Source organism: Rattus norvegicus, chromosome 6 (genome assembly GCF_036323735.1).
Source record: "Rattus norvegicus strain BN/NHsdMcwi chromosome 6, GRCr8, whole genome shotgun sequence".
Taxonomy (NCBI): domain Eukaryota; kingdom Metazoa; phylum Chordata; class Mammalia; order Rodentia; family Muridae; genus Rattus; species Rattus norvegicus.
Window position 1 is genome coordinate 46,643,049 of NC_086024.1, and position 13,320 is coordinate 46,656,368.

A 13,320-nucleotide genomic window follows, 5' to 3' on the forward strand; every position below is an offset into this window, starting at 1 on the left:
GAAATGGAAACTGGTGCCTCACATGGAGGTGCACACCTTACTCCCAGCCCTCCGAAGGCAGAGGCAGGTCAGCTGGAGAATATTCTCTAAGTCCCCACTGCCATGCTCTTCTCCACCAAGTGCTATAAGTTTAGTTCCCCACCTGGTACTACCTAGTGGTAATCTAGGTACCCTAGTTAGGGACCCTATCTTCCTTACTGTTTTTCTATTTTCTCTATCCTCCTACCTTTGCCTCAACTTTCATGAATACATAGTCTACATGTTTTCGCTCTTTTCAAACTAGGACTCATCCCTGCCTGGCAAACCAATGCTCTTCCTGAAAGCAGTATCTGTATCAGGAGGATAAGGACAGGACTAGAGAGCTGGGTCAGTGGGTAAAAGCACCAGCTTCTCTTCCAGAGGACTAGGTTTGATTCTCAGAACCCACATGGCTGCTTATGACTGCCTGTACTCCAGTACTACAGGATCCCTTGATTCATGTACATGGCACAGACATACATACAGGCAAAACACACAGAAGATAAAAACTTTTTGTAAAGAGGATGAGGTAGGGGGGCGGAGAGATGGCTCAGTGGTTAAGAGCTCCAGAGGTCCTGAGTTCATTCCCAGCAACTACATGGTGGCTCACAACCATCTGTAATGAGATCTGATGCCCTCTTCCGATGTGTCTGAAGAAAGCTACAGTGTACTTATATACAATAAATAAATAAAATCTTTTAAAAAAAAGGGGTGGGGGGTTGGGGATTTAGCTCAGTGGTAGAGCGCTTGCCTAGCAACTGAAGGCCCTGGGTTCGGTCCCCAGCTCCGAAGGAAAAAAAAAAAAAAAAAAAAAAAGGATGAGGTAACATCTAAGAGAAGGCATATCATATACTGCAGTGGATGTGAAAAGGCACCTCAGCTAAACTGTACTGTAAACATCACAGCAAGAATATGTATGAAGCCATGAAGCCAGCTATGGTGGCACAAGCCTTTAATTCGAGCACTCAAACCAGAGAGGCAGACAGAGCTCTGTGAGTTCAAGGCCAGCTTGGTCTTCATTGCCAGGATTACATACTGAGACTGTCTCTAAAACAAAATCAAACAAAATATTTATGAGACTCTTAGGCAGATAAAGGTCAGTTGATGAACATGGAATGAAATATTAAGGACTTTGGGTAAGGTACTATTAAATAAAAATCTCAATGAACTTCAGTGTGGAACAAACAAGACTGGAATCTGGGAAATCAGTGGGTAAACTGCTGCTGAATGAACAAGTGCGTATCACTGCAAGACTCCTCGGTTTTTGGCTTGGCTACCTACATAGACATTTGTATGTATGTATGTATGTATGTATGTATGTATGTACGTACGTGCCCTTACTTACACACACACACACACACACACACACACACACACACACACACAGCTGATAAGCCAATGGCAAAAGCACCTTATACTTGGTTATAAATTTCTCAAGGAAGAAGAGAAAGCTGGACCGTTAAACCACAAACTGGGTCTCCTGGTGTGGATGTGGTGATGTCTACAGGAGATTTGATAAACTTTCCACCTCACCCTGCTCTTACACAAGAATTGCTATCTCTCAGTAAGTTTTTACAGCCATTGAATTCAGTGAATTCATCTCAAGTATAATCAAATTTCTTCCACCAAATTCACAGCATTTTTAAACTACATCTAATTTTTAAAGTTTAAAAATCATGTCTAAATTTTTGCACATATCTAGGCATATGTATGCAATAGTATAGTTACATATAATGTATTCATGTTTGTGGGGCAAATATAATAAAGTATCAAGAAGAAGGGAGTAGAAATATCTATGGGCCTTTTACATTATTTTGGTTTTGTACAGAATTACATTTCCCTAAAATATAATGCCTGATTATAAATGCAAGCCCCCTGGCACATGCCAGCCTGGGCTACAAACTGATAGATATCCTTTGGCCCAACAACAACAACAGCACAAAAGGAAATACCAAACCTGGACAGGGCCACTGATTGCTGTGTCTGTGCTGACAACTCAAGGTCAGCACTCCCGGAACACAGAGGGATGCAGTCTGGCCAGTCAGTCTGTACAGAAAGCCCTGGGAAGGGATGAATTCCTCCTTGGGACTAAGACATGAGAGAAGGGAAGCAGTGCTCTCTACTGGGCCTGGAAACCGGAGCCTCACAACTAAAACTGTGACTTTATAGGTTTACACCAGTCAGCTGCTTCAACTAATTCTGCATATGGTGGGTGCTCACCAAAGCCAAAACTAACCTAGGTCAAGCCTAGCAAGTCCTCTTACCAATAGCTGCTCAACCTAAATGAGTGGGTGAGTCCAGGTGAATCCCTGAAGAAGGCCAGGGCCATGAGTACACTGCAGTACACTGGTGCAACTCAAGTAAGACAATGGGTCAGTGTCAGTAATCCCCAGGCCCCTCCCTAGTCCAGCTTCGGCACGGGTTTCATGCTCAGTTTTTTGAGGGAGGGTGTGCGGGGGGGGGGGGGGGATAGGGTTTCTCTGTGTGACCCTGGCTGTCTAAAACTCACTCTGTAGACCAGGCTGGCCTGGAACTCAGCTGCCTCCGCCTGGGATTAAGGGCGTGAGACAGTCCCGCCCCCCACCACCACCACCTCATGCTCACTCTTCTAACCCATAAAAAAAAAAAAAAAAAAAAAAAAAGACAAACAATTTTGGACATACTACACTAACATGCTTTTGAACATGGAGATGTGAACATCAGCTGGATATGAATGGGGCTTCAGAGAACAAGATCAGCCATGTATCTCTGAAATCAGAGTAATGGCTGAGACTCTTCAGTCTATAATTCCTGTTTGTGGGGCATAGACAAAGAGGAAGTTAGGGAAAGATATGCCCGCGCTCTCTTAGCTGATGTTAAGGCAAAGAGGAGAGTAGGAACCTCTCTTTCACTTCTCACCACACTGAGGACTGTCGAGAATGACGCGTCATTCCTTCCCTATCAACCTAGTTCACGCTCTCTCCAAACTTGTATACAGGTGCTATCTTCCACAACAAAAATGAAGATTCGCAATCAATCGCACTCGGATGTGGAGGACTTTCACCCATAACATTCTAGGATTTCTCCAATTTCCCCATCACGGCTCTCAAGTCTTCCCTGCATCACAGAAATAGTTCGTCTCTGACCACTACGGCAGAACAAAGTGACCCTAAACCTCCCTTGGAGCCATTTGTGTGAAGGGCTTGGATTTTATAGGCCTGCAGCTTTGGTATGAAGAGGCCAAGCGTCTAAATCCCAAGTGTGATGGTGCTAATAACAATGAGCTGTGAAACGGGGTTCAAACTCACAGCCTTGCGCATAGATGCTAGGTTTTTTTTTTTTTAATTAGGTGGAAAAACATCGCTCGCTCTCAGAACTCAGTGAGCTGTCATGAGCATGAAGTGAACAGGTCTTGTGGACTCCTGAAGAACTCTTTGGTTTTTTGGCAGTTCATGATACTGTCTGTTGCTTCAACCAACCCTATTATTAGACTTGGTTGTTCAAGACCAACACATAGTTTAATTTGAGATCCCAGGGGGTTGGGGGGTTGTCTTTGTTTTTTTCATTAACTTACTCGATTCAATTCTTAGACTATAAATGTACTGAAGATCGATTAGGTATATAATTTTCTGAAGGGCAAAAGGTACATAATAAACAGAAACTTGGCTTTTAGGGTATTCTGTGGATCACCAAAAATGACTTCAGGAACTGTTATGAATTGCATAATTTAGGAAAGTTATGAGTCACATGAGCTTAGTCATGATATCATAGTGAAGTTGCAGCTGGGGTGTATAAGTCTCACTTTGATTTCAAAACTGTTTTTCCTTTGTGTTACTTTTAATAAAAGAGGATGTGGTGGGTGGAAGGGAAAAAAAGTAGGTCACAGATTTTGTGTCTGAAACATTTTCAAATTTACCTTAAGGTTAACATTCAAACAATGGTACCTATTTAGATCTCTTTCCATTAAGCCATAAACCTTCAAAGATGAATATTATTTCATCTTTATATCTTTAATACCAGGCATAACTCCTGGCAGCCCCAAAATGAGTTCTTCAAATCTTAGATCAATAGACTGTACCTATGGGTTCGGTTTTTGTTTTCTGACATAGAATGTGCTATACTTTGCTATTAGAATTGAGAGAGAGAGAGAGAGAGAGAGAGAGAGAGAGAGAGAGAGAGAGAGAGAAAGAGAAACAGAGACAGACAAGCATTCTGGAAGCAAAGGCAGATCAATGAGCTCAAAGCTAGCCTGGTCTGCATAGCAAGTTAAAGGACAGCCAAGGCTATCAAGTCAGACTCTGTCTTAAAAATAAATAAAAATTTTAAAATTCCTATAATTAGCATACATTGCTGAGAATCAATCTAGAAATAATGTCGATTTCCTCTACACTGGTATGAGTTCCTAGGATCCATGCTTTTCTTTCTATCCATGGACAGGAAAATGGTAATAAGTTGTATCAGAATAGTGCAAAAAAAAAAAATCACTTTACTGTCTCAAATGCAAGTTTATTTTTAATAGCATCCTTAAAATGAAGCATGCTCTTATGTTCTGCTTTCCATCCTGAAATTTCTTCTTTCAGTTTGTATCAACTTACATTTCAGCACTTTCTAACTAGCTCCTTTGCCACTCTTTAAACTTGTCACATACATAATCCACTTTAAAATGCAAACACATACAAGAAAATTATTTGGACAATACGAACATAAAACACACTCAATGTCTACTCCAGTCAACTACAGCCTCTGTTCGGTAAATAAGATGAAAACACAAGGTAAAAAAGTAACACAAGGCTGAGAGTAATGGTGCAAGGTCTTTAATCCAGCTTTTAGGAGGCAGAGGTGTGAGTTCGAAACCAGCCAGGGCGAGTTCCAGGCAAACTAGAAATACACAGTGAGGCCCTGTCTCAAAACAGACATTAAAAAACAAAACAAAACAAAACAAAAAAACATAGGTTTCAATCTGAAAAATAAAATACTATAATGACAAGATCGCTAACTTCACACAGTGGGGAATACTGCTTCTCACTTTGTTATTAACTGTAATGCCTTAGATGGCAACATTTGTAAGCTGAAAGATCCTAAGACACTTGGTAAGCTCCCTATCATCAAAACTGTTTCAAACTTTGTTACTGATTAACTGAAATGTCTTAGCCACTTTTGCAAGCTAAAGGTTCCTAAGACTCCGGGTAAATTGCCTATCCCCAATTTCAATTCGAAACCTCTAATGCATGTCTTTCCTTATAATGAGATCTCTCTAAAAAAAAATTCAAGAGGAAACCCTATAGTTTCTAGGTTATTTAGACGGGTCATCCCTGGTGATCTGTTAAAAACTGCAAGGAAAACATTCATAGTGGCAAGCCAATTCAAGAGTTGGTTTGGAAGTTTGAGCCTCGCTCTCTCCAACAAGACAGTGCTTAATATGACCTCAAAATCCAATACAAGATTCCAAATCCAGTTGAAAATGCAAATGAAACTACTTCAGTACTGCATTAAGTACCTCCTACATAAAATTCAAGTTAGCCTTTAAGAGCCAACAAGTGGTGTAGAGCTTTGGGCCCATCCTTTCTTCCAGGGTCTTGCTTTTGGCAGAAACACCTAACACCTTGGATTCACTTGTTAGCAGGCAAAGGACCTTGACCAAGTCTCACACTCCACAAACAACCATCCACGTGTCAAAACCTCTTTTCTAAACATTCCAGAAATAAACCTAGGAGAACTTGCCCCTCCCAGGTCCTCAGTCCCTTTGGGAGACCCCTCCAGGATGTCCCTTCTCACGGAGAGACAAGCCCAACTCTTTCCTCTCGCTAAACACCAAGAGCCACACCCCCCTTCCCACACTGAAAACTTCGGGACGCGCCACCGTAGCCCAATATCCCGCTCCCAGCGCCCCGGTGCGTCCCTCCAAGCACTCTGGAGCCAGATAAGTCAGTTTGCTCCTCGGGCTTTGCTCCCCGAGCTCTTACCAAGTCGCGGGTGGGAGCCAGAGCCTGGTTCCTCCGGAGGTCGGGGTGCCAGGACGAAAGGCACCAAAGTGGTCAGGAAGAGGAGACGCTGCCTCATGTTCCCGTCCACCACCTCTCTGGGCAACCTTCTAGAGAGAGCGTTCGAGAAACTGCTCACATTGGGAAGCGGAGGTGATCTTCCCAGCACGGCCCTGCAAACTTTTCCCTCCCGCGCCGCCTACAGGGAAAACTCAAGAGCTAGGCTGAAGTCCCCGGAAGTACAGGCGGCGCTCGCCCAGAGCCGCTCAGCCTGCTTCCGGCCGCAGTCGCTGACCACCCTGCTGCCCACAGCCGGAAGAGGAGGTGTCGCATAGGATTGTGGGAGGCGTGGCTCGCCCCGCCCCGGCGCGGGCTCGACGCCATCTTGTGGGCTCTGTTCCTTCCTGGTCCCTCCGGGGCCTGGTTGGCGCCTTCCTGGCCTTCAGCTGGCGGCGTCCTGACTCGACCCAGCACGGTCTCGCCTCTGTCCCCGGGTGACCGCGGGGAAGGAAGGTGGGAGAGGATGGGCAGGCCCTCAGGCGGGTGTGGCCTTCTCTTCATCGTGATTAAAATCCCCTGTAGCGTCTTTATTAAAGGGACTGTGAAGTCTGCTGTGGAGTTAACTACGGGCCTGCTATCGCAGGCTCTGGTGATAGGATAGGGGGCGTGAAGCCAGCCCCAGGATCCGCCCCACGTGGATCAGGTGTGCACTTCGGCGTCTTGCTGCCTGAGACCAGTTCTCTATTGTCACTAAAAATGCTCAGGGGACTGTACATAGGCTTCTGAATGTACATTTTATTTGCTCCTTAGCTGCTCTAGGCAGAGTCTCCAGGAACCGGAATGCTAATTGCTCACTCACCTGTGAACAGAAGCGACCATCTACTCCCTAACCCTTGTAGTTGGTTTCCCGACTTGATCCTTTGTGGTTTTGCAGTCTTTTTTTTTTTTTTTCTTCCTGTGTTTACTGTTTGTGGTACAGAATATTAATAGCCCTGGTCAGATTTCAAGTTGTCTTCCTGAAAAAGATAAACTGATTTAAATTTGTTCGTTGTGGAATGTCTTGTATCGCTTTCAACAGTTACTGGCATTGTACAGTTTTGGAGGCATGTTAGCTAAACTCGTCTGAACAAACGAGTTATAAAACGCTTTCAGTAGACACACATTCGTGGCATACCTAACCAAAAAAAAAAAAAAGAAAAATCACCCCCATAAATTAATGTCACAGCTGTGTATGGCTTTTTAATAGTAGAAATGCTACGGTATTTCTTTTGAATGTCCGTTCTCCATATCCCCTGGTTTGTAACTTTAGTAGACTGAAGATTATATTCTTGTGCAGTTGAGCTATGTTTAGTAAATGCTATTTCAGTGGCTCTCAACCTTCCTAATGCAGTGGACCCTCTTAGTTACAGTTCCTCCTGCGAGGTGACCCTGAACCATAAAATTGTTTAATTGCAATTTCATGACTGTAATTTTGCTATTGTTATGAACCGTAATGTAAGAATCTGAAATGCAGGATACCTGATGATGCAACCGTCCAAAGGGGGGTCTGACCCACGGTTGAGTACTGCACGCTAGTTTTTTTAAAAAGCTCCTGATCCACTTCATCATAACAAGTTTCCAGGATAAGTCCCAATTTTAAGTACTCTTCAACATTCACAAGTCAGCATTCAAGTTATGATTCCAATTTGCAGTTCATCTTTGATTTGACCATAGTCCGTAACTTTAGGATAAAAGGGCCCACGTTGGGGAGAAAAAGAACCAGAGGAACATCTCAGGGCCATGCTGGCTTAAAAGCCCACACAGCAGAACTGGTGCCTACAGCTTAGTGTGGTGGCCCATGCCTGTCATCCCAGCACTAGGAGGCTGACAGAACAACAGCCAGGGCTGTGTGGAGAAACCCAGTGTTCCAAAACTGACAGTCCCAGTCTGGTTCTCAAGGGTTTGTTCTTTTGGGATTTGTCTGGTTCTGGCAGGAGGGAAGGTTTGATGGGCTTTTTGAGCTGGGCTCATTTTGTAACCCTGTCCAGGCATCCCTGCCTCAGCCTCCCAATTGCTGGGATGACAAGTGCATGAGCTGTCACACTTGGCTTTAAGCTTTTATTTTACTCTCAAAGTACATTTCTAGAAAAAAAAATTATCCCCATAATTATCTACCCACTATACTGAGTCAGTCACCTTGAAGCCCTACTTGTTTGTCTTACCCTACCTGTCAGATCCTTAATTTGGATGCCTTTTTTTTTTTCCTGCTGCTGAATAAAGCTAGCCCTTCAAGAAATATGCATTCTCAAATCTCAAAAATAAAAAAAGATCCACAGCTTTGTGGTGAGAATTTGGTTTGTTTTTGTTTTTTTTTAAAGATTTATTTATTTATATATATGTGAGTACACTGTAGCTGTCTTCAGGCACACCAGAAGAGGGCATCGGATCCCATTACAGATGGTTGTGAGCCACCATGTGGTTGCTGGGATTTGAACTCAGGACCTCTGGAAGAGCACCTGGTACTCTTAACCACTGAGCCATCTATCTCTCCAGCCCTAAAAGCCTACAGCACCCAGTATTCCCAGGCAGTCTCCCATCCAAGTACTAACTAGGCCCGACCCTGCTTAGCTTCCAAGATCAGACGAGATCAGGCGCGTTCAGGGTGGTATGGCCATAGACTGGTTTCTTTTAAAAACCAATTTTGAGAATGTTTTTGTTTTAATCCCAGGTGTGAGATAAGAGGAGGCTTCACAGAAGGTGATTTTGATTTGCCTCATGCACTAATAAGGGTGTGATCCTTGCCAGCTACAGATAATTCGAGTCTGGGGACTCTGAAGAAAAGTATAAATGGGAGAGTCTGCTCCCCATTGCCTTTTTTATGGTTTGTCAAGTGTCCCTGAGCAAAGAGAGGAAACTGGAGATATCCTGACAGCCAAGATCGGATGGCCCAAGAAACTCAACATTCCTAATGAGCAGGAAGCAGCCTATAGAGATCTATACCCAGATCTCTAACCTTTGCCCTCTAACCTTCTCTCTTACCTGCTGTGGGGAGGGACTGGTGGTTGGTTAGAACGGATCAAGGTAGAATAAAGCTTGGAAGGGAAGTAGAGGTATAAGAACCCAATAGGGGCTGGAGAGATAGATGGCTCAGTGGTTAAGAGCACCCAATTACTCTTCCAGAGGTCCTGAGTTCAATTCCCAGCAACCACATGGTAGCTCACAACCATCTGTAAAGAGATCTGATGCCCTCTTCTGGTGTGTCTGAAGACAGCTACAGTGTACTTGTATGTAATAAATGAATAAATCTTTAAAAAAAAAAACCAATAAAACAGTTTTTTAGAAAGTGCACTAACACCACTTAAATATGACTGTACAAAGTTCATGTACCAAGAACTCATTTCCAAGGTTTTAGATCAAACAATTCATACAAAACCATAAAACCCTTTTAGAAAAACAAATGGAAAAGCAAACATGGTACAATCGGCCAATGAGCCTGACTGATTAACACACCCTTTTGAGACAGGGTTTCATATTTCCTAGGCTAGGCCTGAACTTGTCCCTGCCTCTACCTTCTGAGTAGTAGTACAGGTGAGGTGTGCACAGTGCCATTTGTGTGATGTGGGGGTTGAACCAGAGCTTCATGCATGCTAGACAGGCTCTTTACCCATGGAGCTATATCCCCAGCCTGGGGGTTTTTTAGTGGGCCAGTAAACCAGTCAGGTTTCCATTCAAGTTGGAAAAAAGAAAAATTGATGTCATTTCATTGAGACATGAGTCCTAACATTATTTTGAAAAAGATCCATTTCTAGTACTTTTAAACTTTAAATCATCTCCGGAAGACATTTTACAGAATTACCTGCAGTGACTATCCTGATGTGTGCAAAAGTATCATACATCATGTGTACTATGTGGCGTGCACAAGGAGCTGTGGAGGCTCTCTCCCTTCTGAAATACCTTCCTCCCTTGGAGCTCAGAGTAACTGGACCACATAAACTAAACATGAGAGTTTAAAGAGAATGAGTTGGAAAGGAGCTTGATCAAGATAACTAGTCTAAAGTGACCAAGTTCTGATTTGAATTGACTGGTCCTGAAGAAGATACTCAGCAGTTCTCCAGTTTTACTGTGACCAGAGACCTTGATTGGAAGCCCATTTCCAACATTCAAAACCTGGTACTACAGAAGAGACCCATACCATACCTTTGCCTTCAAAAGATTCATTCTGGTTTGACATGTAGCCCAGGTTAGCCTGGGTCTCACTGTGCAGTCAAGAGATGACCTTGAACTTCTGATCCTTCTGCATCCCTCTCCCCAGTGAGGGAGTGACAGGTGTGTACCACTACACCTAGTGTTCATGATGCTGAGAGAACCCAGGGCTCCACACACAGTAGACAAGCACACAAGTAGACTTCAGCCAGGTGAGCACAGTACTTCAGGCAGTTCAATATAAACAAACAAACAAAATAATGTAGAGGCTGGAGAGATGGCTCCTTTTACATGAATCCTGAGTTGGGATCCCAGCACCCTAAGTGCACAAACTGTGTGTAACTCCCCCTGCAGGGGATCTGATACCTGGCCTCCACAGGGACTCAACACCAGTGCACATATCCACACCATCACACACATATAATTAAAAATTTAAAAATCGAACACAAATGAAATAGTGGCTCTTTTAGAAAACCGGGTCATGCCTGTTTTTTTAGATTTTTAAAAATCCTTTCATTTTTGAAAAACTGAATTCCTACTTACTAATTACCAGCATCCCTACTATGTGTGCGCAGGAATACATTTTGTAAAAACTAAGAAATTGGGGTCTGGAGAGATAGGTCCTTAAAGTTTAAAATACTCGTTTATGCAGGAGTCAGGTTCCCAACACACCACTCACACAGTTCCAGGGCATCTGATGCCCTCCTCTGGCCTCCAACGGAACCAGCATTGTGGGAGCTTTTGGGGGTCCAATTTGGGGTTCAGTGACAGACATGGAGACATCTGTATGGTATAAGGCTGTTTGCTGTGGCTGTCCCTTAGCTACCCATCTAGCTCCACCCAGCTCCCTGCCGTGCTCCTGCTCTTCCTTCTGTCTGTCCGTCTACCCCAGCTCAAGCCACCAGCTGTTTACCAAAGGCCACATTCCTTTCTCATACAGAAAAGCTATTAGCAGTGGGTTACACACACACACACACACACACACACACACACACACACACACACACACACACGGTGAGATATAGTTAGATATATATTTATATTTATATAAAATATAGTTGGTTATAGCATGAGTTCCAGTTTACTCATTCTCAGCAGCAGGACTTATGCCCAGTACATATCTTAGTGTTGCCTTTTGGCAACACGATTGAAGGCATCATGACCTCCCCCATAGCAGTTTACTCTCTAACATGATAATCTCAGAGAATGTTTTTTTGGGATAGGTGTAAAGTTACAAACATTTACATATCCTGCCAGCACACAAACTAACAATCAAGAATACAGGGACACACTTTCACAGGCAGTTGATACAATATGTGTGGGGATAAGTTACCCCAACACATCAGGCATACATGCAGTGTACAAACATACATGTCTGTGAAACATGTATGAAAAACAAAGCAAAATACTCATACACTTAGAGAAAACTATTCAGCAATAGCATAACAAACTGTGACAACCTGTTTTGAGCTCCTCGAATCCCGGCCAGGAATGTGGCAGTTACAGCAGCCCCAGGACATGAATAAATGCTGAATTTTCCCACATCTTCCTAGCCTGCTTTTATGTATATGCAGAAGAGCCATATGTTAGTTAATATGAGGCAAATATTTGGGTTCAAAGTCATTCTGACAAGATATTGCCAGGAGACAGCATATTTTTCCCAACTTCTGAATGCTAGGGTTAAGTCTCTTGTGACTTAATTGTCTTTCCCCTGGTCTCAATTTTGCTTGAAAGAATTCAATAAAATTCATAAGTCAGTCCAATTGTTGCCCGGCAATTTAACCTCCTTTCTCTTGGCCCAAGGTTATCAAGGAGCTGTGTCTCTCTCTGTCCCTCAGCATCTTCCCTCTCATCCTGCATAAATCGTAAGACACCACATGCTAGGAGACTGGAAAGACAATTTAAAAAAAAGATGAGTTTTAGATAACAGGCCCTGAGAAACAAATCAGAATCTAGAAGTGATTTGTACCTTTAACAACAATCAGATGTCTTAAATGGATGTTGGTTTGGTGGTGGTGGTTATGAAATATAACGTGGTGCATTGGGGGTTATGTGGTGTCCCCGTGAGACAGACCTGGTTTAACGGAGGTTTATTTGGGGGAAGGGAAGTGAGGAACTGGAGAAGGGGTAGAGGCAGACAGAGGGAAGTAGAGCCATGAGAGCAGAAAAAGACAGAAAGAACAGAAAGGGGGAAAGAGAAAGGCTGGCAGGGAACAGAGAGAGGAGAGAGAGGGCTGGGGTAGACAGTCTTTTTATACACCAGGCCACCTGCCCATGGCGGCCTGCAGGTGAGTAGGTGATGACTGTAAGCCTTGCTAGATCTCTAGGATTAGCCTAGCGGATTTGCCAGTAAGTAATCTGACGGTGTTCCTCCCTGCTTAATACCCAACTCATTTATTAAAGTTTAGCTGTAGAAATTCCTGGCTACTGGCAAGTAAGCCCATCCACCTTGTCAAGAACAGTTTATTGGATCTGGAGAATATCTGATGCCATCAATCCCGATTCAAACAGTGAGCCATTCGCATTAATACTGCCATGGGAAATATCACCAGAGCGGAGAGGTTTGCTCATGAAAACATTTCGGATCTACACTAGGCAAAAGCATTCAGTGTGTATTGAGATGATGCGTGTGCCACAGAGAAAAACCCATAGTGCGACGTAGGTGTTCCCTAATTCTCATTCTGTGTGATCCTTGTGCAATGTGATGTGCTTTGAACCTACTAGTCAGTCACCCTGGATGATATTACCAATTATTGATTGGTTTTCCTTAAAGGATTACGGATCAGGTAAACTCAGTAGAATTAGAACACTGGCTCATTACCTGCATAAGGTGAAGACCTTGGTATTTGATTACTGTTGACATTTTACTTGATTCCAGAAAGAACTTAAAAAGCACACATCCATTTAAACTTGTTAGTAGGATAGATGGGAGCTGAAGTGTTGGATATGATGACCACCTGATTGTTAGTTTCATGCCCCATGTTCTATCTTGTCTTTATTTTCTAGTTCAGCTCCAAAACAAGTCTTCCAGGGAATATTAGTGCAAAACATTGAACATAAAATATTCCTGAATTGGAACTGAAGAGATGGCTCAATGGTTAAGAGCACTGTCTACTTTAACAGAAGACCTATGCTCAACTCCTAGCATCTACACAGAGGC

The 13,320-nt window shown here is 43.4% G+C and overlaps 1 protein-coding gene and 1 non-coding gene across 3 annotated transcripts in view; both read right to left on the reverse strand.

The window, feature by feature from the left end:
* Adam17 (ADAM metallopeptidase domain 17) overlaps positions 1 to 13,320 on the reverse strand; it is a 62,108-nt gene that overhangs the window by 41,466 nt on the left and 7,322 nt on the right. Inside the window, exon 2 of one of the 2 annotated variants that reach the window (XM_063262376.1) lies at positions 5,961 to 6,994. In XM_063262376.1, coding sequence (XP_063118446.1) covers positions 5,961 to 6,057 — 97 coding nt within the window. In that variant the 5' untranslated portion in view covers positions 6,058 to 6,994. Of the gene's footprint in view, positions 1 to 5,960; positions 6,995 to 13,320 lie in introns of those variants that run through there. The other variant, NM_020306.3, reaches the window with a different exon arrangement.
* On the reverse strand, positions 8,518 to 8,636 carry LOC120093275 (5S ribosomal RNA). The gene has a single exon (XR_005486384.1). It is a non-coding gene; the product is annotated as a 5S ribosomal RNA (ribosomal RNA).